This window comes from Rhodamnia argentea, chromosome 1 (assembly GCF_020921035.1).
Source record: "Rhodamnia argentea isolate NSW1041297 chromosome 1, ASM2092103v1, whole genome shotgun sequence".
NCBI lineage: Eukaryota > Viridiplantae > Streptophyta > Magnoliopsida > Myrtales > Myrtaceae > Rhodamnia > Rhodamnia argentea.
The window spans coordinates 4761531-4787524 of NC_063150.1; the positions used below are offsets into that span (position 1 = coordinate 4761531).

The window sequence follows — 25994 nt, forward strand, 5'->3', positions numbered from 1 at the left end:
TAAGCCGAACACGTTAATTGTTTCCCGGTTACATCGCATTCCACTCGATTATTATTATTATTATTTTAGGTCATTTTCTTTTTTTGATGTTTTCATAAATGGATGAGCGCGGGAAAGCATATGCATCCATTAGCAAAGGCCGAATTTGTTGACCAGGAAGGAAATCGGGGCGTTGATTTCGGAGACGAGAGGAGCTTTTTTCCTCGTGCCGCTTTTGCTGTAAAAATTGCAGCACAAGTCGCTTCGGCTCAAAGGAGGGGACGAAAAGGAAAGGCTTTCGCCATCCGACCTTTGCGACGCCTACCCCGACAAAAGCCCGAATGACCCAATTACACACAATCATTCCCCGTTCTATTTAACAGAAAAAAGAACAAAGGAAACGCCTTTTCGTTCTTCGAATGATGTTGTCCTAATCTCTCTCTCTCTCTCTCTCCACTGCGTTTTTGATCCCTTTTTCATCACCTACTAATCAAACCTCGAACCGAATCGAATCAAATCGACCCGAGCTATTGCCGTGGCCGAAAACAACAAGTTTATGTCGCCTTTTATGGCGAGAAGGAAACTACTTTTCCAAAACCATCAAACAAATGAAAATTAATTATCTTCCTTCAAAATAATTAATATGAAAAATATCTTCCTTTATCATGAGATTATATGCTCGGGCAATAATTGAGAATGTAGAACATTTAAAATACAATTCACTAATTGAGAGCAAAACTCGATAAAAGAGAGAGAGAGAGAGAGAGAGCATATCTGCGTTAATTCGCATTTGCTTAAAAACCCTTAATTCAATTGTCTTATACGTGCATGCGTTAGTAACATTGGACACGAGTAGCAAGTTAATAGCTACATCCATTATGTATATATATACTTAAAGTGCATCTCTTATTTTTAATAATTTTTTTTCTCCCCCAAAACTACCTTAATTAGTTATTTTAGGAAAGATGAGTAAATTAATGATTCTATTTTATCTTTAGTTGATTTTACCTTTTGAAATTTGAACCTAACTATTTCATAAACAACCGTCAAAACATCCCATATGCTCGACAACGGGGTTTATGTGCCTTTTGCGTACATATGGTCTCTTTTCACTTATCGCCTCAATCTTTTGCAACAAAAATACATTAAATAACAAAATCATAAATTTCTTTCCATCCGCTAAAACATTCAAATATTTCTTAGTAAAACTCTTTATAGTAATTGCTATGTACATATAACACTAATAAAGGTAAACGGATCCAGAGACCCGAATGCCTTCTTTACTTTAATTTGCTGGTGTGCACACGCTTTATACCCCCAAGTTTTCTCTAAATTATTTTGTATTTCCTTAAAAGAAGGGAAATGCCACAAACGCTTTCGAAAGATAGATCTCTCGTCCTACTTTCTATTAAGAGTTTTAAGGACAATTCACACATAACGTATATATTACATATAACATTAATTCAGTACATTTTGTCATGTAAAATAATTTCGTGATTATTTTTTAATTTATCATGAGATTAATATTTTATTTTGAATAACAAACATACAAATAATAAATAACTTTAAAAAAAGTTGCATGAACGACACAATATACGATTACTCTTCCTGTCATTTAAAGACTGATTACCTTGATGATGATGACCCATGAAAACGGAACGTCGCGTTTAGAAATGGAGAAGAGTGCGACTGTTCTTGGTCGTCACTTGCAATTAATCAATCGTAGCCGACCACAGAGAGAGAGTGAGTGAAAGGTAAAAGATGCAACAGTCAAGCCTCCCCTCCATCATCATCATCGTCAGAGCAGCAGAATCTTAGCTGGATCCACCACCTTCGCCTTCACCTTCACCTTCATGCCTCTCTCCCCCCCCCTCTCTCTATCTGTCTGGTCTCACTAACCCTTTCTCTCTCTACAGTTCCCCACAAAGCGAACCACCACCATTACTGCGCCTCCGTCACTCTCCTCCCCCAACTGAGTGAGCTCTCGCTCTCTAGTTCCACAATGCCCATCTCCTTCCTCTTCCTCCTCCTCTTGACCTGCGCACCCATCTGCTCCTCCTCCTCCTCCGCCGTCCCCAACCGCCGTGTCCTCCACGAGCCCTTCTTCCCTGAAGAATCCTCCCCTCCCTCCTCCCCTCCCGCCGCCTCCCCCCCATCCCCGCCCTCCCCTCCTTCCACCCCCAAGTACCCTTTCTCTTCTTCCACCCCCACCCCCGACAACTCCCCCTTCTTCCCCGCCTACCCTTCTCCTCCCCCTCCCCCCTCTCCCGCCTCCTACGCCTCCTTCCCCGCCAACATCTCCTCCCTCATCCTTCCCACCTCCTCCAAGCCCAAGCCCTCCACTCGCAAGCTCGTCCCCGTCGCCATCGCCGTCACCCTCTCCGCCCTCCTCCTCTTGGTTGCCGCCCTCCTTCTCCTCCTTCGCCGCCGTCGCCGGAGCCGTGACTTCGCCGACGATGCCAAGACCCAGAGATCCGACGCCACCACCGGTGGTTTGCCCGGCAATGCCGAGGCCACCGCTCCCCCTCGCAAGCAGAGGACGACCTCCGGAGCCAGCTCCGAGTTCCTCTACTTGGGGACCATGGTGAACTCTCGTGGAATCGAGGAGCCGCGCGGCAATGGAGGCGGCGCAGTTCTGGACCCGCGGAAGATGGACTCGCCGGAGCTCCAGCCGCTGCCTCCCCTGGCGCGGCAGAGCTTGGCGCTGAACTGTGGGAATACGAACGGAGACGTCCGGCCGCTGCCGCGGCAGAGCTTGAGGCAGAACTGCGGGATTGGCAATGGAGACGTGAGCTCGACGGCGGACGAGACGGAGGAGGAGTTCTACTCACCGCGAGCCTCACTGGGAGGTAGGGAGAGCTCGATCGGCGCTGGATCGGGGTCGAGGAGGGCGTTCGCCGCCGTAGCGAGTGAAACCCTCGGCGGTAGTGGTAGAAGGAGCGACTCGAGCTCGTCTTCATACTCGTCTTCTAGCTCGGGCTCTCCTGCTCGGTCGCACTCCATCAGTCTCTCTCCGCCGGTGAGCTTGAGCCCTAGGAGATCGCAACCGAAATCCCCGGAGCACGTAGCCGTTGAAGAAGAAGCAGCAGCTCAGGAAACTTCATCGCTGCCGACACATTACGCCACACCGTACGTTGACGAGAGCAAGACTCCTCTGCTTTCTTCGGAAGCTTCGTCACCCGAGAGAGATTTGGGAAAATCCGACGGGAAAGTCCAGTCTCCGTCGCTGTCCCCCATGTCGTGGTCGCCGGAGCGAGGCTCGGACAGAACTCCAGATATCTCGCTGAGAATGTGGGCTGTCACGGACGCGATTGGACGCTCATTGTCGCCATCCCTGCATTCTTCTCCACTGAGTAGAAGCTTGGAGAGAAGTCCAGTAGCCTTGCCGAGGATGTCGGACGCATCGCACCGGATCGGACGGTCCCGGCTGTCCTCTCCTCTATCGCAGTCGCCCGTCAGAGAATGTGAGGAGAATCAAGACGCATCCCCGAGGAAATCCGACGTTTCGACAGGAAGCTCGCACTTTTCTCTTCACTCGAGCTCCAGTTCGCCAAGTAAAACATCTGAGAGAATCGAGCATAGATCATCGCCAAGATCGTCCAATGCTTCTGTCAGCAATCTGCATTCTCAATCTCAATCAGCTTCTCCCGTGGTCTCGTCTCCGAATAAAGATTCGAGTGCTCATGATCAGTTTGTGCAGTCTCTGGCGAGAGTTAGCATTAGCTCGCAGCAGCCTCCAGTTCCAGCAGCGGTGCCGCCACCACCGCCGCCGCCCCCACCACGGGCTCCGCCTCTACAACAAAAGGTCAAGGAGGTTCTGCTTCCTTCGACACCTACCAGTCAACCGATTTCCGAGCCACCTCGCCTAATTCCACCGTCGAGGCCTTTTGTGCTCCAGAACCCGACAGAAGTTTCTCCAGTTCAGTTGCCGCCGAGTGTCGAAACTGCAGAGAAGGCGGAGAAGATGGATGATACTCCGAAGCCGAAGTTGAAGCCCCTGCATTGGGATAAAGTGAGAGCGAGCTCGGATCGGGAGATGGTATGGGATCAGTTGAGATCAAGTTCTTTCAAGTAAGATCAGCTTCTCTCTTTTCAAAGTTGTTTCTTTACTTAATTTGACCAGTTTGCCTTTCATAGGCCACTGTTTGGATGTTCTGCTTGTGCTTAACTCTGAAAAGTTGGGTTTGGTGCAGGTTGAACGAGGAGATGATTGAGACCTTGTTTGTTGTGAATACCCCAAGTTCGAAGATGAAGGAGACAACTCCCCGCTCGGTTCTTCCTTCTCTGCACCCGGAGAACAGAGTTCTTGATCCTAAAAAGTCGCAAAACATTGCTATTTTGCTGAGGGCGCTCAATGTCACCATAGAGGAAGTCTGCGAGGGCCTTTTAGAAGGTAATTGTCAATCATGTTTGGGAAAGAAAGTTTGCATGTTCTGTCTGAATCTTGATGAATAGAAGAACAACATGGTAACTATTACCATTTTTACAATGGCCAAACTATTCTGAAGGTAATTCTCAATCATGTTTGGAAAAGAAAGTTTGCATGTTGTGTCCGAATCTTGATGAATAGAAGAACAACATGGAAACTATTGCCATTTTTACGATGGCGAAACTGTGCTGATGGTAATTGTCAGTCATGTTTGGAAAAGAAAGTTTGCGTGTTCTGTCTGAATCTTGATGAGTAGAAGAACAACGTGGAAACTATTACTAATTTTACAATGGCCAATCTAAAATTTCTGCAGGTTGGATTTTGTTTGTAATTGATAAAACTTGCCCGTTTCGTTTCCAAGTATATATTTGACCTTTAAGTGGCAATTTTTCCAATTTAGAGATGGGCAATATAGAATCATCTTTGTTAATGGATGGACAGAAAATCATGTAAATGCTCAATCATGGTTTGTACCTGTCGTAAGACCCTCTCTTTATTACTATTTTAAGCACGACAACATTTGAGCATCGACAGGGTCCTTCTAGGAGCCCTTTTGCTTTCTCTTCTTTTTTTCGCCTGTTAAAGTCGTTTGCGCAATAGTTTCTGGATTGTGCTTACTTGCTCCTCTCTGGTGGAAATGAATGAGAACTTCAGAGTTATTGATGGTTCTTGATCTTTGCTGAGAAGATAGTTACTAATTTTTGACTCTGTTAATTTCTAACTTTACTGGGGAAAAGTGATAAATGAAAACTGCTTGTGAAAGAAAGTTACTCCTTGAAGATTTTGACGAAGTTATTTTTTTGAACATTCATGCAAAGTCCATTGATGTATTATCAAAATTATTGGAGATTGGTTATAGCATGGAGCGCCTCTAACTGTAAATTTCCACGTCATACAATCATTTGAAAGATAGCATTGATGGCTTATTATTTTCTTTAGCAGAAGAAGAGTGCCAGTTCTTTTATCATTAGCATTCTGAAGATGCAGCTTAATTTTTCTTCCTCATGCCTGCAGGTAATGGGGACACACTTGGAGCTGAACTTCTTGAAAGTTTATTAAAGATGGCTCCAAGCAAAGAAGAGGAACGCAAACTGAAGGAATATAAAGATGATTCACCCATCAAGCTTGGTCCTGCTGAGAAGTTTCTTAAGGCCGTGCTTGATGTACCACTTGCATTTAAAAGAATTGATGCAATGCTTTATATTGCCAATTTTGAGTCTGAAGTTGAATACCTTAAAAGATCTTTCGAAACTCTAGAGGTATATTTTACGTGGTCTCTCTCTCTCTCTCTCTCTCTCTCTCTCTCTCTCTCTCTCTCTAATGTGTCCAACGAATATATGCTGTCGTGCTGGAACTCCTTGTGAAATTCTAGTTTTCATGCTCCTCTCTGATGTCTTACCTCATTAACTTCTTTGTTTTAACTTTACATCTCATGTATCAGACCGCATGTGAGGAGCTCAGAAACAGCAGAATGTTCTTGAAGTTATTGGAAGCAGTGCTCAAAACCGGGAACCGCATGAATGTGGGAACAAATCGTGGGGATGCCCATGCTTTCAAGCTCGACACGCTTCTGAAGCTGGTTGATGTCAAGGGCGCTGATGGAAAAACCACGCTCCTACACTTTGTTGTACAGGAAATCATTAGAACTGAAGGTGCTCGTCTCTCAGGGACCCACCAAGGCTTGAATCCCAGTTTGAATGAAGATGCCAAGTGTCGCAAGCTTGGCCTGCAAGTTGTTTCTGGTCTCAGCTCAGAACTTGGCAATGTGAAGAAAGCTGCTGCCATGGACTCCGATGTACTGAACAGTGACGTCAACAAACTTTCTAGGGGTATTGGGAACATTAGAGAAATTGTGCGATTAATAGAAGCGACAGGATCAGGGGAAAGTAGCAAGAAGTTTTCAGAGACTATGAACAAGTTCACTAAAATGGCTGAGGAAGAAATCATACGAATTCAGGCCCAGGAAAGCGTTGCTATGTCTCTAGTAAAGGAGATCACAGAGTACTTCCACGGAGACTCAGCTAAGGAAGAAGCTCACCCATTCAGAATCTTCATGGTGGTGAGAGACTTTCTTGCTGTCCTGGATCGGGTATGCAGGGAAGTTGGTTCCATAAATGAGCGAACTATGGTTAGTTCTGCCCACAGACTTCCCGTGCCAATTAACCCGATGCTACCAATACCCATTAATCCAACTCTTCCACAAGTTTTTCCGGCATTTAATGGCCGGCGGCAGCACGGCTCCTCAGATGATGAAAGATCATCTCCTTAGGCTCTCTCTGATATGCAAGACTCATCGCTCTTCGGGGCATCAAGCTGAAGCAGTTACAACTTAAATTTTGGAAGGGAGGAGCAGGCGTAGGGCTCGGGGCTACCCGGTATGTGTAATTTATTTTCCCTCTTGTATCATTCCCATTTGTACCTGTATAAAGTCCATGTAATAGATATAAATGGTTTTGGCCTATAGATAATATACAAAGGAGGAGGTCTTCTTCAGGGACAATAAGGTAGTTACTAAGTTAGCTGAATGTTTTCAAAGGTGTTCAAAAGTTCTTGTTTAGGGCGAGGCTCATCTGGTAAAACATCCAACAAAGGCCATGTCTATATCTATCTTACCTGTAGAAAAATGGTCATCCAGCACTCGAATTCTTTACCCTGTAGCTTCTAAGGTGATCGGTTAGCCGACAGCCATGAATGCGGACTTCTCGCAAGGGGTCGCTCTGTCCGAGTAGCAGATCTAAGTTTGAATTTTGAACTTAACACGCATTGGTTGGGCAACGCAACCCCTTCTAGATGTTTTGGTGGTGAGAGATGGTTTGAATTTGAAAATCTAGGGCTGCAGAAACGGAGAAGGCAAAGGCAAAGGTATGAAGAAGGCACTCTACATTTTCAAAGTTCATTAGTTTAATGTCTAGATAAGTTTGACGATTTGGGTTCGCATATAATAAGCTGCATTCTGCGAATAAGACGACAAAGATCCAGCTTGAATCGTGGAAGAGGACATCGGTTTCTTCTCGGCATCTAGTTGGCAAAGTGTTTTTGACTATAGTGTCCGGTACAAACAATTCAAGATAATGCCTTCATTAGAGTCGGGTCGAAAAATCGGGTATCAAATGGTCGAATCTCCGTGCTTGATTCTTTGGATTCTTGTCTCCCACTTGCAATTTGAAAAGACTATTTGGACCAGATGCGCCATTAACAGCGCCATTAACAGCGTAATGAACATAGTACTATGGGATGGGAATATGATCAGGATCCGATGTACTGGACCTTATGCAGAGAGGTGGATTGGAATGAATAAGGAGACCCAGATCCTTAGCACGATCGTATTGGGCACGTGAGTCTCGGCTTCGTAATGTGCCATTTCCGGCCATTCGGACTTCGAGAGTTGCCATTTTGGCAGAGGAAAAGGCAAAGGAAGACCCGTAATCAAAGCTGGCTCGGTTTAGTAATTGTACCGAAGAAAGTTCGTGTCCTGCGCAATTAATTCGGGCATAAACACAATTCGCGGGAAGCCGAAATGTCAATCTTTGTCTGAACCCCTAACACATAACAAGCGTCACATTTTACCTTAATGGTGCTACAATCTGGGAATCATTCGTCTGCCGAGAATATGATCATGACACGCACCGAATCCAATCAAATCGGTGTAGGCAAAGCCATTGCACATGCTCTACAACTTCAATGGCAATACCTACGTTTTCCTTTTGCGAGATAAAAGTGCAGGAAGCCATCAATGTCGAGCTATCCCTACATCCCGGCTGAACATGTCAATTAGCTACATATAATTTCATGTATGAGCCATGTCGGCACTCTACGTCTGTTGCGTGATACTCCATATTACCAATGAATGATTACCCTTGGCGTAAAATTACATGCATACCCATCTGGGGATTACAGCTGCAAGGTCTCAGCATCCATGCGCTCCAAAATACGCCGCGCTTCCTCCTCTGTCGCAGGAACCACGTTCCTAATTCTGAATCCATCTTCCAGAGCTTTTGCCTCGGGGCGCACTGTGAAAGTGAAGTAGAAGGTGTTTGATACCTGAACCAATAAAAGATGGATAAGTCGAAGAGCGACATAAACATCGCAACAAGTTAGGTAAGGGAACAAAATGAGAATTTTAAAGTCATTGTGAGCCATGCATAATTTTTAGAGACTGTTTAAAGAATGTAATGCTGAATGAGTGCAGCAGAAGTCAAGACCTGTTAGAGGACATACCTCGCTAGACCTGAGCTCGGGCCTTGTGACATGGGCGACAACTTCAACGTTGATCAGAGGCCCATCCGGTTTCTCTTGTTCAGTGTACAGCACACATGACTTGAACCTCAGAAAGTCTCCAACATCCACCTGCTCAAAAGGAAACCTTAGCTAAAGATTGTGAATCCACGATAGAAAAGAAAAGAAAGAAAGAGAGACAGGAATAAACTGGGCTATCTAATATAGCATGAAACAGCAACAAAGGCAGGTGACATGTAAAAGTTCCGTTCCCTTAAAATACGAAAAAATGTAAGAGCTATCTGGGGAAGAATTTAGGCTTAGCATCAGAGATAAGAGTATTTGCTCATAGGAGTTACTAGAAGAGACAAATAATATTACAAACAACTAAAAGACTTAAACAAAGAGGTGGTCTGGGCACTCACAGGTCTCAAAAAATCAACATGATCAACCTCTAGGAAGCAAGGCACCAAGCCAGCAAAGGCATAAGCTGTGGAGAAAGCCAACTCAAATGCTCGGTGCAATAGAAACCCTCCGAATATCCGACCATGGATATTCCTCTGCTGGGGCTGGCAAATCAAAGAATTCTCAAGACGGGTATCCCTTAGAAGAATGCTGTTTCTATCTGCTAAGGCAGGCATATCAGAGAAAATCCTTCCCTCGGCCAACAACTCGTTTAGTCTCTTCGCAATTCCGTCGTCAGTTTCCTTTCTTTCTCCTACACTCTTTCTTTTCCTCAGCTTACTTCTAGCTTCTGCCTCTTTGAAAAGCAATTTCTCTCGGTCAGTCTCAGGGGAGAGCCGATTCACCAGAGCAGCTTTATGGGTCTTAGAATCCCGAGCGACAAATATGAAGTTGGCTGTCAATGCCACTGAGTTTGTGGCATTAGACTCCTCTGCAAAAGCGAATATTTATCATCAACTGCATATAATCTTCTGCATATTCTTGAACAACTGGCTAGTATACAAAGAAAACAAATCACACTTTTCTCAACTTTTGAACATGTATTATCACAACATAGCAAACATTTATAAAAAAATTTTTGGCCGTTGCTATAGTACCAAAGGGCTTTTCATCCAATAGTAAATGTTAAGTTCATGAAATGACTGACAGTTGTCAAAACCTCAGCTGTAAATTATAATGTCACTGGCCAAAAGAAAAAAAAAAATTATAATGTCACTGAATTACGGCTTTTTTGGATGCTAAAGTACCTCCAGATAACTGAATCACTTCAAGTTGAATTTCCATGGATGAGCTCCCAACCCATATGACAGTACCAACGATTTTCAGATCGATGTCGACACTGATTGGCTTCTTCAAGACAATCTTGTCAACTGATGCAGTAACTAGAAGAAGTGGTCTCGTTGTGCTATCCTCATCAGAACAGTGCTAAAACAAAACAATGGTTGGATTAATAAACGAGAGAGCATTTAATTACTGGGAAAGGGATTGTAACACTGACTTTGGCACATTGTCAGCTCACTTCATAATTTGACCAGAAATGACAGGTCATATGCACAGACGAATTGAAAACATCATTGAGGTCATAGAAATTATTGGATTTAAAGGTTAAATACATTTACACATGAATTCAGCAGTCCGACTCAATGTTGAGGCTACCTCTTCTGAAAGGAGCCATTGTCAGGGAAAGTAAATCAGACCGTCTTTTGCTTAGAACACATGAAAACAACTTATCAAAATGAAAGACGAAGGAAAAAATAAAACAAATGACAACCTTGAGACTACAACATATTTCGTCATGCTTTGGCTCATTGATATAACTTATCGACTCGGCTTTGAACGCCTCTGATAAAGCATGGTCACCCAATAATCAAACAATGCTAGTCATTTCCCAATCTGCCAATCGAAACAAGTGCCCATTTCCTCATAAGGAGCCAAAGCAGGATCCAACAATAAGTGACAAAACTATGTCTAGGCTGGGGATTCTACACCTCCTTGAGAGGAAGTCGTGAACAACAGTCATGGTGTTTTAAAGGCCCCATCCCTTGCCCAACGACGGTAAGCACCGAATATTCATGACACTACGAGCCTCCGTAATGAACCACAATCACAAGCCTCTCATAAGCAAAAGCAAACGTATATTCCCGAAACAATCATAGCATGGATGCATCAAAATTAGCAAGCAACGAAGCTTTCATTTCATTTTTAAATATTCCTAAAGCGGCTAAACACTTTCAGCACAATTCGGTGGTGTGCTCACATCATCATGGCCGAGCACAACCCACCAACTCAGATAATTGAATTACAAGAACCACCGAAGATGAACAGCCCTCCGATGACACAAAATGCACAAAGATGATCACGGCACAAACTTCAACAAAAAGATTACCTTGACCGAGATGGTACCGGCCAAAGCATCGAGGTCTTCGAGCAACTTCCCAATCCTGACCTCGTTCCAGGGGTCCCTGTACTGCTCCCTCAGAATGTAATCCGACGAGAAGCTGTACAAGATGCTGGTCCTGCTCTGCGACGGCGTCCTGACCAGCAACTCGCTTTGCGGAGGCGCGTCCTTGGGGGGGTCGAGGAGCCTCTCAAAGGTCCTCGACCTCGTCTCCCACAGGGCGATCGTCACCGGCGAGTGGTACATCCCCGGCCACAGGCTGATCGGCTTCCGAAAGCCGTTGATTTGAGTCGAGCTGTCGTACGGCGAAGCGAGGGTCGCGAAGACGGGGATTGTGTGGGGCGAGCTGGGTTCCATGGCGAATTGGGTGCTTCTGTTTCTCCTCTTCTTGATGATCAGAGCAAAAGCGAGAGAGAACTTCAGGTGAATTGGGTTTCTTCTGGGTACGATCAAGAAGGAAACTTTCTTTAAGGTTTGAGGAGAAACTAGAAGCTATTGATAGTGGATGGGTAGCGACTAGGGAGGAGCTTCCCCTAAGTGCGGAGGGAGCGGCGGGTTCAACTCCATTAATGCAATGGAAGCAAGTTCTTGCTTGAGAGAGAAGGAAGGCTCTCTGAACTCATCTCGCCCTCTCACCCCTCCCAAGTCTCGTACGCGTCCTAAGACCGGCACCCATGATTCCGTGTTTTCTCAGCCATCGAAGTGTGTGAATTTTGCGTGTGGAAAGGAAACAAAAGTGTTAAACCCATCGTATTATTATTAATACAATTCTAAACATTTTAATCGAATCAATTTAATTTTAATTTTTTTTATATTAATACCATTTTAGTCCATTCGATCAATTTTAACAAAAAAATCACTAATGTGGATGTAGACGAATACCATGTAGGACCGCTAATCTTGACGTGGATATTATTTAATAATTTTTATAATTGGTTTTTTTTAAACTTAGGATTTGGCGGACAATGGTCGCGGCCCTCGCTAGATCGGGGCGATGGCCAACTCGCTTAGGGCCATCGTGGCCTTGTCAAGGGTCGACCCTCGCCGGCCAAACCTAAGTTTTAGTAAAAAATGTAAAAAAAAAAGTATTTAAAAAAATTATTAAATAATTTCCATGTCACCATCAATCGTGGCATCATCGACATTCATATTAGATGTTAAAATTGGTCAGATAAACTGAATTAGTATCAATGCAAAAATGTTTAGGAATAAATTTGTTCAATTGAAAGATTTAGGACCGAATTGATATCAATATTATAGATTTAGGACTCTTTTTATACTTTTCCCATTCTGGGGGCGATCTAACTGTCAAAATTGTAAGCTCGCATAAATTGGATTTTGATGTAATAATTCTAACTCTTGTCCATTTTTACTGTAAAAAATTGTTCTGTGACCGCGAGAAAGGAGGCAACCACTTGCCTAGACTCGAGTCGATGAGCAGAAAATAATCGACAGCTGCTGTCGATCATCCAAGACCGCACGATTGGTAAAGATATTGAGGGGCCCCTTTTAAGGGGCAGAGGATTGAAACCCCTCCATTTTGCGTGATGGGATGGAATTCAATGGCATTGAAGCATGCAAAACGATTGGAATAGAATTGAAAAAAAAAATTAATGTTGACTTGAAAAGATTATAAGGAAAAACATATTATAATGAAATGGAATGACGTTTTTCTTTTTATTGTAGGATGTAAATTCGAGTGTAATTTTTCGCTAAATTTACTCTTTTATTTATGATGTCCCGGCACATATTAAGAATAATGTTTCAATTTGTCGGGTGAATGCTTATAACTATAAGATGGAATGACATTTTTCTTTTTATTGTAGGATGTAGATTCGAGTGTAATTTTTCACTAAATTTAGCGCTGTAAAGTGCTTTTATGAATTTGATAGTGCATATTGTAAGGTTGTACCCTCTCAAACTTGGTGAGACATCCTCCTTCAAATTGCAATCTCTAGAACCATTACTTTTCAAATTTGTTTAACCCCTCAGAGGAGTTAACGTAATTGATTGGGACATTGGGGGATATTCAGTTTTGGAGGTGGTGGAGGCCCATCCGTTCAACTCTTGTCAACCGCGTACAAACTATTTTAAGTTAGGGTCACTTGCATAACTTAATTGGTTCATGAGACTTGTAGGGTGCTTCATGAGACTCAAAGTAGTGAATTCTCCGCATGCGTACTTTTTGGATTATAAAAAAAAAAAAAACTCATGAAGATTGCGATACCCTTTTGAATAAATGTTGGATTATCTATATTGACTTGAATATTTATGTGATTTTGGTTTTCTGAAAAAGCTATTTGCAAGGGTTATTTTTTCCTCTCTCTCTTATTGATCGGTTAATTAATAGCATAATCCTCATTTACAATTAAGTTTGTGTTTCTTCCACCGATTAAGGGCAGGATTGGAGTAAATTTTCTCCAACATAAAATGTCGATATAGCCCTTTGCACAGTGACTAGCCTACGACTTAAGCTCAGCAACATGTGAAAAATTATGACTTATTCAACCCGAGTGAGGATCAAAGTTGCATATAACGTAAAAGATCAAGGACTAAAGCTACAAACTTCAAACAATTAAGAGCCAAATTGCACAAAAAAAGAAAAAGACTTTCTAGCATTCGGTCGTCCTCGAGTCAAAGTCTTCCCTCACCTCTTTCGGTTTTGGAAGGCGATAGCCTGACAACCCGACAATGCCGTCGTTACTTCTGATTACGCGATCTCCTCATTGATGAATGCTTTATGTAAAACACATGGTGATGGTATGTAGGTTTATGGTTGAGATTGTACAGTTTATAACAATCTTGTCGGGAAAGTATTTCCCTTCAATTTTTCCTCACTAGAACGAAGTTGGCTCTGTCAACGTGTCTATCGGTGGAAGCTTTATGAAATGGGAAATCAAAACAAAACGAATTTTTTTTTTCTAAGCTTCTTGTAATTTATCAAAAAGAAAAAAAAGAAAAAGGAAAACAAGGATTGGCTGTGAGAATCATGAAAAAAGAAGAAGAAGAAGAAGAGAAGATATCGATGCAATGTCACGGGATACATCCGATATACGCCGCAGACAATGCATATGAGCTCTGCTCGCCATGAGTAGACAAATACGCCTCATCAAACGGCAGGATACCTGTGAATGTGATAAGAGTCACATGCATCCCTTCAACTTCTTGCCTTGATGGAGACCTTGATGAATTTCATTTGATTATGAGGAGATTAATTAGACCAATAACAAACTAAATTATGACCTATCGGTGAAGAATTTGACAGATAGATTTCAACAATAAATGGGAACTTAAAGTACTAACTATATGTCATGGGTTGGCCCTGGCAAACATTATCGAACGGCTATGCTTGGGTTTCGAAGTCTAGAGTAAGCGCACTCATAAAATGAGAAATCCAGTCTTGTTTTGTATGGCAGAAGATAAATGATTTGAAAAATATTTTTAATTTGTTTTTTTTTTTATATCCAGATCAGGTTGTTAATTGGACATTCATGTAATCATTTCTGTTGCTTATATGAACCTATCAAACAATTGCATACTGTTTTAAAACAAATAAGAGGGCTCTTAACTCTTAAGAGAGAAAAAGCAAGCGAGCCTGAACATGGAACCTTCTCCGCCACCACAAGCAGCTCACGTACTGGTCCTCCCGCTCCCCGTGCAAGGCCACATCAGCCCAATGCTCCAATTCGCCAAGCGCCTCGTCTCCAAAGGCCTCAAAGCCACCCTCGTCACCGCCCTCCACCTCTCCGAATCCATGTGCATCGACCCCTCTGCCTCCTTCTCCATCGACATCGAGACCATCTCCGACTGTCACGGCGGAGATGGCCAGCCCCGGGGCGAATCCTCTGAGTCGAGAACCCTAGCTGAACTGATCCGGAAACTCGACCGTCCGGCACAACCAGTCGTCGCTCTCATCTACGACGGGTTCATGCCGTGGGCGCTCGATGTGGCCAAGCGATGCAAGAAGCTCGGGGTCGCCTTCTTCACGCAGAGCTGCGCGGTGAACGACATATACTACCATGTCCATCGCGGGCTCCTCGAGCTTCCACTCTCAGGAGGGAGTGTCGAGGTCCCGGGGTTGCCGCCTCTCAAGCCCTCGGAGATGCCTTCGTTCCTGTATAAGCTGGGGTCTTACCCGGGCTCGTATGATCTGGTGATGAAACAGTTTTCGAACGTGGGTGATGCAGATCTCGTGCTCTTCAACACCTTCTACGAGCTTGAAAAAGAGGTACCAATACACAAATTTTGCACTCGCCTGTTGCTGACGTAGTTTTGCCAATGCTGATTAAAAAATTAAAGATCATTGCATGCACGCTTTCCAGTTTCTACATGGCTCGGATGAATTGAAAATTTTCAGCTGCCACTCTCTTTTAGGTTTTAGGTTAAAACCGTGATTTGAGTGGTCGTTGAACTTTGGCGCCATATGTAACCTCATTCCTGAATCAACTTTTAAAATTTTCCAATGTAGTCCCTAAATTTTGGCTTAATGTGTAATGTTGTCGATAGACTTTTAGTTTGTTCAATTTGATCCATGAACTTTTGATACATATTCAAAGTGGTTGGATTATTTGAAAAAAATTCAATACTGTCCAAGAACTTGAATTAGTAGAAACATATAGTCTATGGACTAAATTGAATATTTACCAGAAGTTCAAGAGCTATATTGAACAAATTAAAAGTTCATGGATGACATTGCACATTAGGCTAAAGTCCAGGAATCATATTGAACGAATTAAAAGTATGAGGACAACATTACGCATTAAGCCAAAGTTCAAGGACTATCACGTATTTATCACTTAGTTTGATATGTTAACCATATCAAGTTAATTAACAATATTCTTGGAAATAGCTTCGCCTCGTGGATTTAGTTTATGGATAAGGTAGCTCGACGGAGTTTTTGATCGCCCATAGTTTGTATGAACAAAAACATTAATATATCTAATAAGTTCAAGTTTCCATGTCAATGCCACGCTGCAATATCATATGCCATTAAGTTTATATAAGAACATGAACTTCCGTAAAATAAGTCAAAATATTATACCAGGCACACTTGATATTTAACACAAGTAACACATGGAATTATATTATGTCGCCAGCCCGGTTGGACGGGCAGTCCAAATTGATCATATGGACTGAATTGACATAATTACAGAAGGTTTATGGCTTTTTTGCTATTTTTCCTGATTTGAAACCCTTCTTGACAAGGTAGGAGTTTGTTTCATGAGATCTTAGTTTCTTGTATTCTCTTGGTTAAACTATATAGATAGATCAGATGCACGTCCACGAATGTTATGGGGGACGCAATTTCTTTCTGTGAAGTTTATGCATGCCCTTTAAAAGTAGTGCCGCATATGCGTAGTAGAAATCTGATTATCTCAGGAATTACTAAAATAAAGTCGAAGTATGAGGTGGTTAATATGTTCATATTGATATACATTTTCACCTAAAAAAGTATAAACTAATAAGATTTGAGCTAACTGAGATATGTCAACTACTCCATGCCACATCGATTCCTCGTTGTGAAACTGCTGCTTAACACATCCTAACACTCTAACACGCGCATATCAATAAATCTCACCCTTAATTTTAGACTCACATTCGAGATTTTTCCCTTGAGATGTTCACCGAACGCTATCCACACCCAGCCTATCCAATCAGCCATCGACCTTAATACCCCTTCGTTTGGAAACAAAAGGTTGATATCTTGACTTACCGAGATCACCAAGAGGGAGACGAAGTGCAAGTTCATTAACACATCCAGCGAGACACATTTTCACTCAAAAACTTCAGCCGATAAACTATAAAAAAATTAGGATATAATTGCTTCACACGAAATGGAAAAGTACAAAAAAAGTCATAAACCCGTTGTATTAGTACCAATTTAATTTCAAACTTTTTAATTACACCAATTTAGTCTTAAATTTTTTCACATTAGTACCAATTTAGTCCATCTCGGCCGAATTTACTAACGTGGATGCTGGCTGTCCTACGTGGCATGGCTGATATTGACATTGGCATTTTTTAAAAAATTTTGTTAGTGTAGTTTTTTGACTTCTACTATTTATTCATTTATTCCTTTTTTTTTCACTTTTTTTTCCCATATTTTGTTTTGTGATTGCCGGCGAGGCCAACCCTTTTGCAGGCCAGGGCGGCCTCACCGTGACTCCTTGGCTTGGGTGAGGATTATTAGGAAATTTAGCGAATGGGATAAACAACGGAATTAGACTCTGAGGCGTGATAGCACTCTTTTTAAGGAATAATTTACCCCACAACATTGTTAATGGTTACCGGAAAAGATTATTCAGATACAATAGAGTCTTAAGTGAGAATATTAGATAACAATTCTAATATTTCTCCAAGACCTTTCTAGGAAACAATTGGAAACAAAGGACGTAATTCTCTAATTTGGAAACAACGAAAATTGAAGGACAAGAAGATCTGAAAATGAACACAATAGTTGAATATATAACGAGAAAAGAACACACATATTTGTGTTCGAAAAGTAGTTAATTCTCATGCAACTTTTCGTGTCCAATAACGGATAGTTCGGACATAAACCTTTCAAAAGACGTAAGAGCGTCTTATATCGCGAACAGTCACACTGTTCCAATGAGTCAAGAACTTTATTTATATAATAACAATCGCGCCAAAGGCGTGCATCCGCATGCGGGTATAGTAAGATCTAGTCCACTTGCCTATTTCTTTATTTGAAAGACTATAATAGCCTTCTAACTAATAAAGTGACTTGCACTCTTCTTCCATCTTATTTGAGATTGGAAAAAGGGCACTTTTGTTTGATTTACAAACAAATTTCAACAAGGGTCGGCCTTGCCGGATCGGGTGAGGGCTCACTCATCGGCGCTCCCCGAATCGCGTATGAGATTGTAGTCTAACACCCCGACGCGCGCAAACTAAAAGAAAAGAAAAGAAAAAAGAAAAGCACGCAACAGTTATTTTTAGAAGAGTGAATGACACGCCACATATTATTCATAAGAAAAATCAATCGCCTAAAATCCTGTTTATCATATTGTTTATGTAATTTTTCGCAAGAGGACAAGGTCACCGGGTTGAGTTCAGTCTCCATGGACGATTAGTATCTCGTCAAGATGTACAGCTACGACAATGAATCATTGTCTAGGGTTTGACCTTTTCCGTGAAGTCTCCATCACCAAGGCTTTCGAATTTCCATTACATCCCCGCTACATAAAGCATTATCCATGGCTTCAGATTCCAGTTCAATAGCTAGAAATTACCAATCCAAAATCGAGACCGAGATCGAGATCGAGAGAGCATGGAGTCTTCAAACAAACCACACCGAGCTCATGTACTAGTCCTCCCTTACCCCGCTCAAGGCCACATAAACCCTATGCTCCAATTCTCCAAGCGCCTCGTCGCCAAAGGCCTCAAAGCCACCCTTGTCCTCACCGTCCACCTCGCCGGATCCATGCACGCCGACCCCTCCTCATCCATTGGCCTCGACACCATCTCTGATGGCCATGACCTCGGCTTGTCCGCCCAGGCCGAGTCCTCCGAGGCCTACCAGACTAGCCTTCGGGTCGTCGGGTCGAGGACCTTGGCCGAGCTGATCCGGAAGCTCGACCGCTCCGGCCAAGCCCTCTACGCGGTCATCTATGACGGGTTCCTCCCATGGGCGCTCGACGTGGCCAAGCAGTGCGCTAAGCTTGGAGTTGTTTTCTTCACGCAGACCTGTGCGGTGAACGACATATATTACCATGTACAGCGTGGCTTGCTTCCTCTTCCGCTTTCGGGAACGAGCGTCGAGGTCCCGGGGTTGCCGCCTCTCGAGCCATCGGAGACGCCGTCATTCGTATATAAGCTGGGGTCATACCCTGCCTTTTACGATATGGCGATGAACCAATTTGAGAACGTGGATGATGCTGATTTTGTTCTCTCTGACACCTTCTATGAGCTAGAGAAAGAGGTATACACGTACAATCATCTCTTGGTGGCACCATATGAAGAACTAGTCCTCCACGGTACACATTACATTTTAGATATATGACATCTAACAAAAGGTTATGTTTAGAAATATGGTCAGTAAGTTAATTTTTGCGGACTATAGTATACACTCAATGTTCGCACATTCTCTCTCACTTGTTTCTTCCTCTCCGGTGAAATTAGGTGGTTGACTGGATGTCCGCCAACTTGTGGCCGCTTAAGACCGTCGGCCCCACCCTCCCCTCCCTCTACCTGGACAAGCGCCTCCCCCATGACACCGCCTATGGCATCAGCCTCTTCACCCCGACCACTACCTCCAACATCTCCGCCTGGCTCCACCGCCACCTGCCCCGCTCTGTGGTCTACGTCTCCTTTGGCAGCATGGCCGACCTCGAGCCCTCCCAGTTCTCTGAGCTCGCCCACGGCCTTGCCCTTGCCGGCTGCCCCTTCCTCTGGATCGTCCGCTCGTCCGAGCAGCACAAGCTCCCTCGAGATCTCATGGACTCCATCCCCTGCGAGGAAGCCCTGATCCTCCCTTGGTGCAATCAGTTGGAGGTCCTCGCGAGCAATGCGATCGGATGCTTCGTCACGCACTGCGGGCTTAACTCAGTGATTGAGGCGATCTGCTTGGGGATACCGATGGTGGCGATGCCGCAGTGGACGGATCAGTCAACGAACGCCAAGTTCGTGGAGGACGTGTGGAGGGTTGGGGTCAGAGCTAGGACCGACGAGGTGGGGCTCGTTGGGAGGGAGGAGGTGGAGAGGCGCGTGAGGGAGGTGGTGGGAAGAGGAGAGAGAGGGAAGGAGATGGCGGAGAGCGCAAGGAGGTGGATGGCAGCAGCGAAGGCGGCGATCGGGGAAGGCGGGAGCTCTGACCGGAACATCAATGAGTTTGTGAAGGAGCTCATGAGTCGTGCGTCGATAGAGTAGTAGAAGAATCAATACATAAAATTGATTCGAGTATTTACGTTAAAAAGCACATGACTTTGAGGTTGGTTAAAATTGAAATGTGAGTTCTATCCTCTCTGGTCGTTGGATATTGCATTTACATAATTTGTATCTGGATAAAATTCTGATTCGAATTACACGGAAAAGGAACAAATTATACTGACAAAAATTTAGAAAGAAAAACTTAGGGCAGCACTTAATGTTGGGTGGTTTTGGGTTTCTTTCGTCGTAAAAGCTAGCTTATAGAGTGAGCTTTTCCCTCGTACTTATAAACTGACTGTTGAAGTTGTTGTTGTCCCACATCGAGTGTGAATAAGTCTTGTATGCTTTTTATATTCATGTAGTTTCTTTCCACCTATCAGCTTAAGCTTTTAGATTGGACTTTTTAACATGATATCAGAGTTAGTGTTATTCCTTGCTGTATTTCCATTCTTCAAATCGTCTTCTCGCCCTAGAACTGGAAACTAGACTCAACTGGTCCTGGAACGAGCGTGGTTTCTTTTTTCTCTTTACCTATTCCATGGCAACGAATGGAATACGGGAACCGGACAAGGGATTGGAAAGAACGTTGTTTTTGAACTCTTGCAGGGAATGGAACACTCTTGCAAAGTGCACGCGTATCTATGAATGTCGTTTTTGTTCTCTTCTCTAGCCTTTTGGCAATTAAAAAAAAAGTTAATAATCGGTCAGATCCGAGTAGTTCGATCCACACTTAGAACCAAGAACAATACCGACTATTACGGGTTCAAATTTTAAAAATCGAGAACCACCCACAACTAGCCGGTTAGATCCGATTATGTCATATCCTATGCTTAGCCCTAGTTTTCACGCAGACATGCGCGGTCAACATCATATATTACCACATGCAACGCGGCTTGCTCCCGCTTCCACTTTCGTGAGGAAGCGTCGAGGCCCTAGGGTTGCCGCGTCTCGTGCCATCGGAGACACCGTCATACACATATAACCGGGGCTATACCTTGTCTTTTACCTTGTGGTGATCGACCAATTCACGAATGTGGATGATGCTGATTTTGTGCTCTTTGACACCTTCTTCCAGCTAGAGAAAGCGGTACATAGGTACAATTGTATGTTTTTGCATGTTGGAGTGTGATTTATACACCTCATGAGCTAGAGAAAAAGGTACATATGTACGTATGTAAACTTGGCCACCGGAGGATTTTTATATTTTGGGTCCATATTTTACCGATGGTAACTATTAAGTGGCTTAAGACTTTCTCGGCCCCCATGGCCTTTTTTTTTTTTGTGCATTCTATATATAATCTCTTTTTCTTATGAATGAGAGGTGTAATATAGAGGTGCGATATGCTAAACATAGTTGAATCATCTATTGGATGGGGGCAAAATTTAAACGTGAATCAAGATAAATCTTGTGCCTCGTTTTTTCTTTCTTGCCTTTACTTTCTAAATTTTTTGGTGTTTGTATGCCTAATCATAACGCTGCTTCGCATCACAGCTACTGTAGTCAATGATTCTCGTGGTTCATTCGTGTTGAACCTGCAACTTTTTTCTTGCAGTTTTCTTGTTGACCAACAGCTGAACATGGACCGCACATTGACATCGTACCATGGTTGGCATGAAAAACGTTTTACGTGTCCAAGTTTACGTCATGATTGGCATGAAAAGCGACGTGATCGGACCATATTTCACGAGGAAAGCATGTTGAAGTTTGAATTTGATTTGCCACGCATGGGCATGCGAATGCGTCACCTCTTGGAAATTTTCGTGCACGCTAGAAAAAATTGGTTAAGAAGCAACCATAGACAATTAACACTATTTTACTTTTTACCTAATCCTTGTATTTATAGACATAGTCAATTGTTCAATGAGCTTCACAAAAATTCCATACACGTATTTTTATCTTGATCTTGATTAGGAAATTAATTATGGAGGGAGGAGTTGGAGAGAGGCGCGTGAGTGGTGGGAGGAGGAGAGATAGGGAGGGAGATGGTGGGGAGCACGATGAGGTGGATGGCGGCGGCGAAGGCGGCGATGGGGAACGCGGGAGCTTCGACTAGAACATTGATGAGTTCATGGAGAAGCTCGTGAGTCGTGCGTCGGTAGAGTAATAGAAGAATCAACACATAGTATTAATGAGTGATGCCAATACAACGCCAAACTTCGAACTCTATTCTTTAGAGAAAGAGAAAGAAAAATCGGAATCCGATGAGGCTCGCAAGTCTACTCTACATAAGATAATTGAGCAGCTCGAGTGCAAGCCAAGCTTGAAATTAGGCAAGCCGATGTCGAGCCCTCATCAAGTCGAGCCCAAACTTCCCGCGAGGCTCGACTCACTGTCATCCTTGCTTACTAGTTACTATACACTAGGTCGTATACCTGGATGACCACAATCGTATCCGTCACAGCCAAAAAACCTTATGCTGTCGGATACACTTACGTGATCCGCTGAGTTTTCATTTCCAAATTAGATATGATGGTTATTTTGGATCATGTACTTTTGTTTTGGGGTTTTTTTTTCAAAAGGGGCTATAAAAGGGATATGTTGCATATTACATTAAGACGCTTGTTTCCGCTTCTGCTCCTTTTATTTGTTCTTCAATTCTTCTCGTTAGATCTTTGGATCTTTAGATTGTACGCTTGTACTTGTTATTGAAAATAGTGAAACCTCTATCTCTCCCTGTGATTTTTTTTCCCTTTTTGGGTTTTTCACACGTATATTGTGTCTCCTGCGTTTTGATTTTTCTTTCGTCTTTCGCTATTTTGCGCTTTGACTTCTGTATCTCTTGGCGTTCTTTCGCAACAAGATCAAGTCACAATTGAACACCACATGTTTGCGAGCGAGAACCAAATCGATATATGTACATTTCGAAGTATATTTAAACTTCAAATAGTCGCGTACGATGTAGCTAACGCGTACAAGGAGGCGTCAACGACTGCAGGCCCAAACCCAACTTAGAAGAGAAACTGCCACTGAAGACCTAACTCCAAGCGAAAACTGCGGACCCACATTAATCAAACTTCCACGGATTAATTAATCTAATTAATGAATATTGTGCTGGAGCCTGGACCTGGAGGAAGAGTCAGAAATCGAGGCTAAGCTGAGATTTATCTATTTGGTGTATTTTTTGTTTTTTTTTTTTATAAATTACAATCTGTCTGCTTTTTGGTTTTTTTTTTTATAAATCGAAGCTTTTTGATATTTAGAGAAAGCCTCGTCTCGAGTGCTGCTAGCTTTAGAAGGATCAGGCTAATTTTGGTCCTCGTTTTTTTGTCTGAAGACAATTAAGGATTCAAACCTTTGACCTTTTGGAGGCAAGACCGGGTGATTTAGACTTATGCAATCAACATTCGACCGGTTAAAATAAGTGCAACAGAGAAATCAAATCACATTTTAGCTACGTCAAGCAATTGCCGTCGTTTACTTCAGCATTTAAAACTTGTCCTTAATTTAAAAATGCTGTACACCTAGAAATTTTCAAAGGCAAAAAGACACCTGGAATGCCAATACTTGTGTACGGTGCTCACTTTAATGCGAATATTTTTTTGATCACTTAAGTGATAAATTAGAGAAAAAATAATCACTTAAGTGCCAACGACGAGAAATTCCGGCCAACTAATTACATATAATTTATTTTTAATTTGTTAACATTACATGACAAATATATATTTTTTTTAAATCAAGCCTCGTGGTGTCCACGTCGAGTCCATGTGGAATTTTAAACTAAAAAATAAGTTAAACTTTTTATAAATTAAAATTAAACGGAAAAACAATCTAAAAAAAGAAGAAGTTACGGACAACCCTCGCCACTGCAACTTTTTTATTTTTAGGTTATTTTTAGTTTTTGATTTATTTTTAATTTTTTTTCCTTATTCCACTACTTATTCTAGGGAAATGCTAAGTGTACTGAGATATCTTACAACGTATTAAGTCGCGTGACGAGTTTTTAGTTGGGTTTTTTAAAAAAAGGGAGACCTTTCTATTGGATCGTTGACTTCTTTGAATACCCAGTAGAAATAGAAAATTGTTGCATAATTCAGTAATTTTTAGACTATGAATCATCGAATTAAAGGGTGCAAAGTGCATAGCCATTGATGCAGCATTTCCTGGGTTTGCTACTCTATCGTGCCATTTTTTCTTGAATAGTGAATCACCTCCTCTGGTCACATGCAAGCAAGAAAAAACAAAAGAAAAGGACAAGGGAGGAGATGCTGCGATAGCGAAGGAGGTGAAAACCAGAGGAGACGCCGGCCGTAGTGGCATGAGGCATGTGACGGAGGCGGTGTGAGCGGTGTGATTCCCGACGATGGCGGCGGCGTGTGTCGGCGTACATGGTGGTGGGGAGGGGTGTGACAAGTGCAAGGCCGAGAAGATAGAGGGGAGGAGAGAGCTGGTCTTGTCATGATCGGTGTTTGTCGCGACCCTCCCCGAAAATCTAGGTTCAATAGTGTCTAGATGGACAGACGACGAAAATTTATTGGCGTATTGGTGGAGACGACACATGGTGATTGGACCCAATCACCCTCACCCGAGAAATTATTGGATAGACTCAGTTTTTTCTATGAATAATGTGATGGATAAAGCCAGTCAAAGTGTAAAATTTATATGGTATTTTCTTTTGTTATATGTGATGAGCTAGTGATCTAGTGGACTACAAGATCCATGTAGTTAATTTCGTAACAATTAGACATCGGAATTTACGGTTTAGATTGTATCAAGTCATATGTGTTCAAATACTTGGACAAATATATATATATATATGTGTGTGTGTGTGTGTGTGTGTGTTCAAATACAAATACCCAGCGATCTTCAAAGACCAAAGATGTGATCCATAAAACTCGCAATCCTTTCACACTAAGTTATGCCAAGACCAAAGTGGCCAAGGCGACAATCGGCGAAGGCGGGAGCATCGATTAAATCATCGATGAGTTTGTGGAGGAGCTCATGAGCCGTGTGTCGGTAGAGTCGTAGAATAATCACTGGATAAAAATGGTACGACCATTTACATGCAAAATATTGGGAAATTTTGTCGGGAATGAGATGAACAACCAAATCGGACTCTGAGGTGTGATAATACTCTCTTTAAGGAATTATTTGCCCCACAATGTTGCTAATAGTTACCGGTAAAGATCCTTCAGGATACAACAGAGTCTCAAGCAAGATTATTAGATATCAATTATAAAAATTCTCCAAGAGCTATTTAGGAAATAATCAGAAAGGAAAGCTATATTTCTCTTATTTGGAAAGAATGAAAATTGAAAGTGAAGTAGTCATGAATTGAATAGAAACAATTAATAATTTATAGAGAAATCATTTGAAGAGACACAATCTTTCACGGGTTAAGAAGTTATGTCCGAACAGACGTAGCTTTTTAAAGGCTAAGGAGTTATGTTCGCACGGGCATAACCTTTCAAAGGTTAAGAAATTATATCCGAATAGACACAATTCGAACATAGCTCTTCAAAGGTTGTAAGAGCCCTTTATGAGCAATCGCACTGTTTCACTAGGATCTTGTTGTGAAATCTGTACCGCAGCGGAAGCGGATTGTGACCTTTGTAATTATATCGGGAGCTATAGAAATCGATAGAGAAATAAAACGATGAACAATAAATGACACAAGATATACGTGGTTCGGTCCGAATGTCAGAACCTACGTCACGGGAGAGCCAATAACAAAATAATCCACTAATAAATTGGAGAATTACATGATTACAATCACTTACGCTCAAGTGTTTCTCAATCCTAAATTATACACCTCGATACCTATAGTGTTTAATAACTCAACTTGATGGACTCGATGCGACGAACAAACCTGTCGGAGCTCCAAACTCTCGTCTTCTCTTGAGCTCTTGTTCTCTTGCCACTCTCTTCACAGAGGTCTTTGTTCCTTCTTATGGGATAGGTGAAGGAGACAAGAAAACATCTTCATTAGATTTCTTCTTGAAAAAAGTCCATGAAGATATCTTATCTTTCGGCTCTCACATTCACCATAATCCATGGGGAATCTAATGATGATGGATGGTCGATGGGCACCCACAAGCAATAAAGAAAAGAAATGGACGTGCACTCCTCTGACCTTTACTTTCCTCTTGTCGGCCAAGTGATGAAAAGCTAGCAAACAGACA

General features: G+C 42.6%; 3 protein-coding genes across 5 annotated transcripts; 2 read left to right on the forward strand and 1 right to left on the reverse strand.

Moving 5' to 3' along the window:
- Positions 1-1909: 1909 nt before the first annotated feature.
- LOC115757240 (formin-like protein 1) lies at positions 1910-6900 on the forward strand. Its single transcript, XM_030697386.2, has 4 exons — positions 1910-4050; positions 4173-4372; positions 5423-5667; positions 5850-6900. Exons 1-4 carry the CDS (start codon positions 1982-1984, stop codon positions 6675-6677), a joined length of 3342 nt encoding a protein of 1113 aa, XP_030553246.1. The 5' UTR covers positions 1910-1981; the 3' UTR covers positions 6678-6900.
- Positions 6901-8010: 1110 nt separating this feature from the next.
- On the reverse strand, positions 8011-11630 carry LOC115757247 (acyl-coenzyme A thioesterase 2, chloroplastic). 2 transcript variants are annotated; one of them, XM_030697395.2, is made up of 6 exons: positions 10974-11630; positions 9835-10012; positions 9049-9518; positions 8627-8755; positions 8289-8449; positions 8011-8155 (listed from the first exon to the last, which is right to left on the reverse strand). In XM_030697395.2, the coding sequence occupies exons 1-5, from the start codon at positions 11340-11342 to the stop codon at positions 8300-8302; spliced, it is 1296 nt and encodes a 431-aa protein (XP_030553255.1). In that variant the 5' UTR covers positions 11343-11630; the 3' UTR covers positions 8011-8155; positions 8289-8299. The 2 variants fall into 2 exon arrangements, with proteins under 2 accessions (XP_030553255.1, XP_030553254.1); XM_030697394.2 differs by having other exon boundaries at positions 8011-8449; positions 10974-11629.
- Positions 11631-14607: 2977 nt separating this feature from the next.
- LOC115757246 (UDP-glycosyltransferase 74F2-like) lies at positions 14608-20020 on the forward strand. Of its 2 annotated transcripts, none has more exons than XM_030697393.2 (2): positions 14608-15213; positions 19128-20020. In XM_030697393.2, the coding sequence occupies exons 1-2, from the start codon at positions 14662-14664 to the stop codon at positions 19872-19874; spliced, it is 1299 nt and encodes a 432-aa protein (XP_030553253.2). In that variant the 5' UTR covers positions 14608-14661; the 3' UTR covers positions 19875-20020. The 2 variants fall into 2 exon arrangements, with proteins under 2 accessions (XP_030553253.2, XP_030553252.1); XM_030697392.2 differs by lacking the exon at positions 14608-15213 and adding an exon at positions 18243-18927.
- Positions 20021-25994: the final 5974 nt, after the last annotated feature.

Coding starts and splice junctions, on each gene's coding strand:
- LOC115757247 (XM_030697395.2), bottom strand. CDS start 11,342: ATGGAACCCAGCTCGCCCCACACAATCCCCGTCTTCGCGACCCTCGCT. Junction 9,519..9,834: donor AGTGATTCAGTTATCTGGAG/GTACTTTAGCAT, acceptor TCGCTTTTGCAG/AGGAGTCTAATGCCACAAAC. Junction 8,450..8,626: donor CCGAGCTCAGGTCTAGCGAG/GTATGTCCTCTA, acceptor TTATTGGTTCAG/GTATCAAACACCTTCTACTT.
- LOC115757240 (XM_030697386.2), top strand. CDS start 1,982: ATGCCCATCTCCTTCCTCTTCCTCCTCCTCTTGACCTGCGCACCCATC. Junction 4,051..4,172: donor TTGAGATCAAGTTCTTTCAA/GTAAGATCAGCT, acceptor GGTTTGGTGCAG/GTTGAACGAGGAGATGATTG. Junction 5,668..5,849: donor GATCTTTCGAAACTCTAGAG/GTATATTTTACG, acceptor CTCATGTATCAG/ACCGCATGTGAGGAGCTCAG.
- LOC115757246 (XM_030697392.2), top strand. CDS start 18,277: ATGGAGTCTTCAAACAAACCACACCGAGCTCATGTACTAGTCCTCCCT. Junction 18,928..19,127: donor TCTATGAGCTAGAGAAAGAG/GTATACACGTAC, acceptor CGGTGAAATTAG/GTGGTTGACTGGATGTCCGC.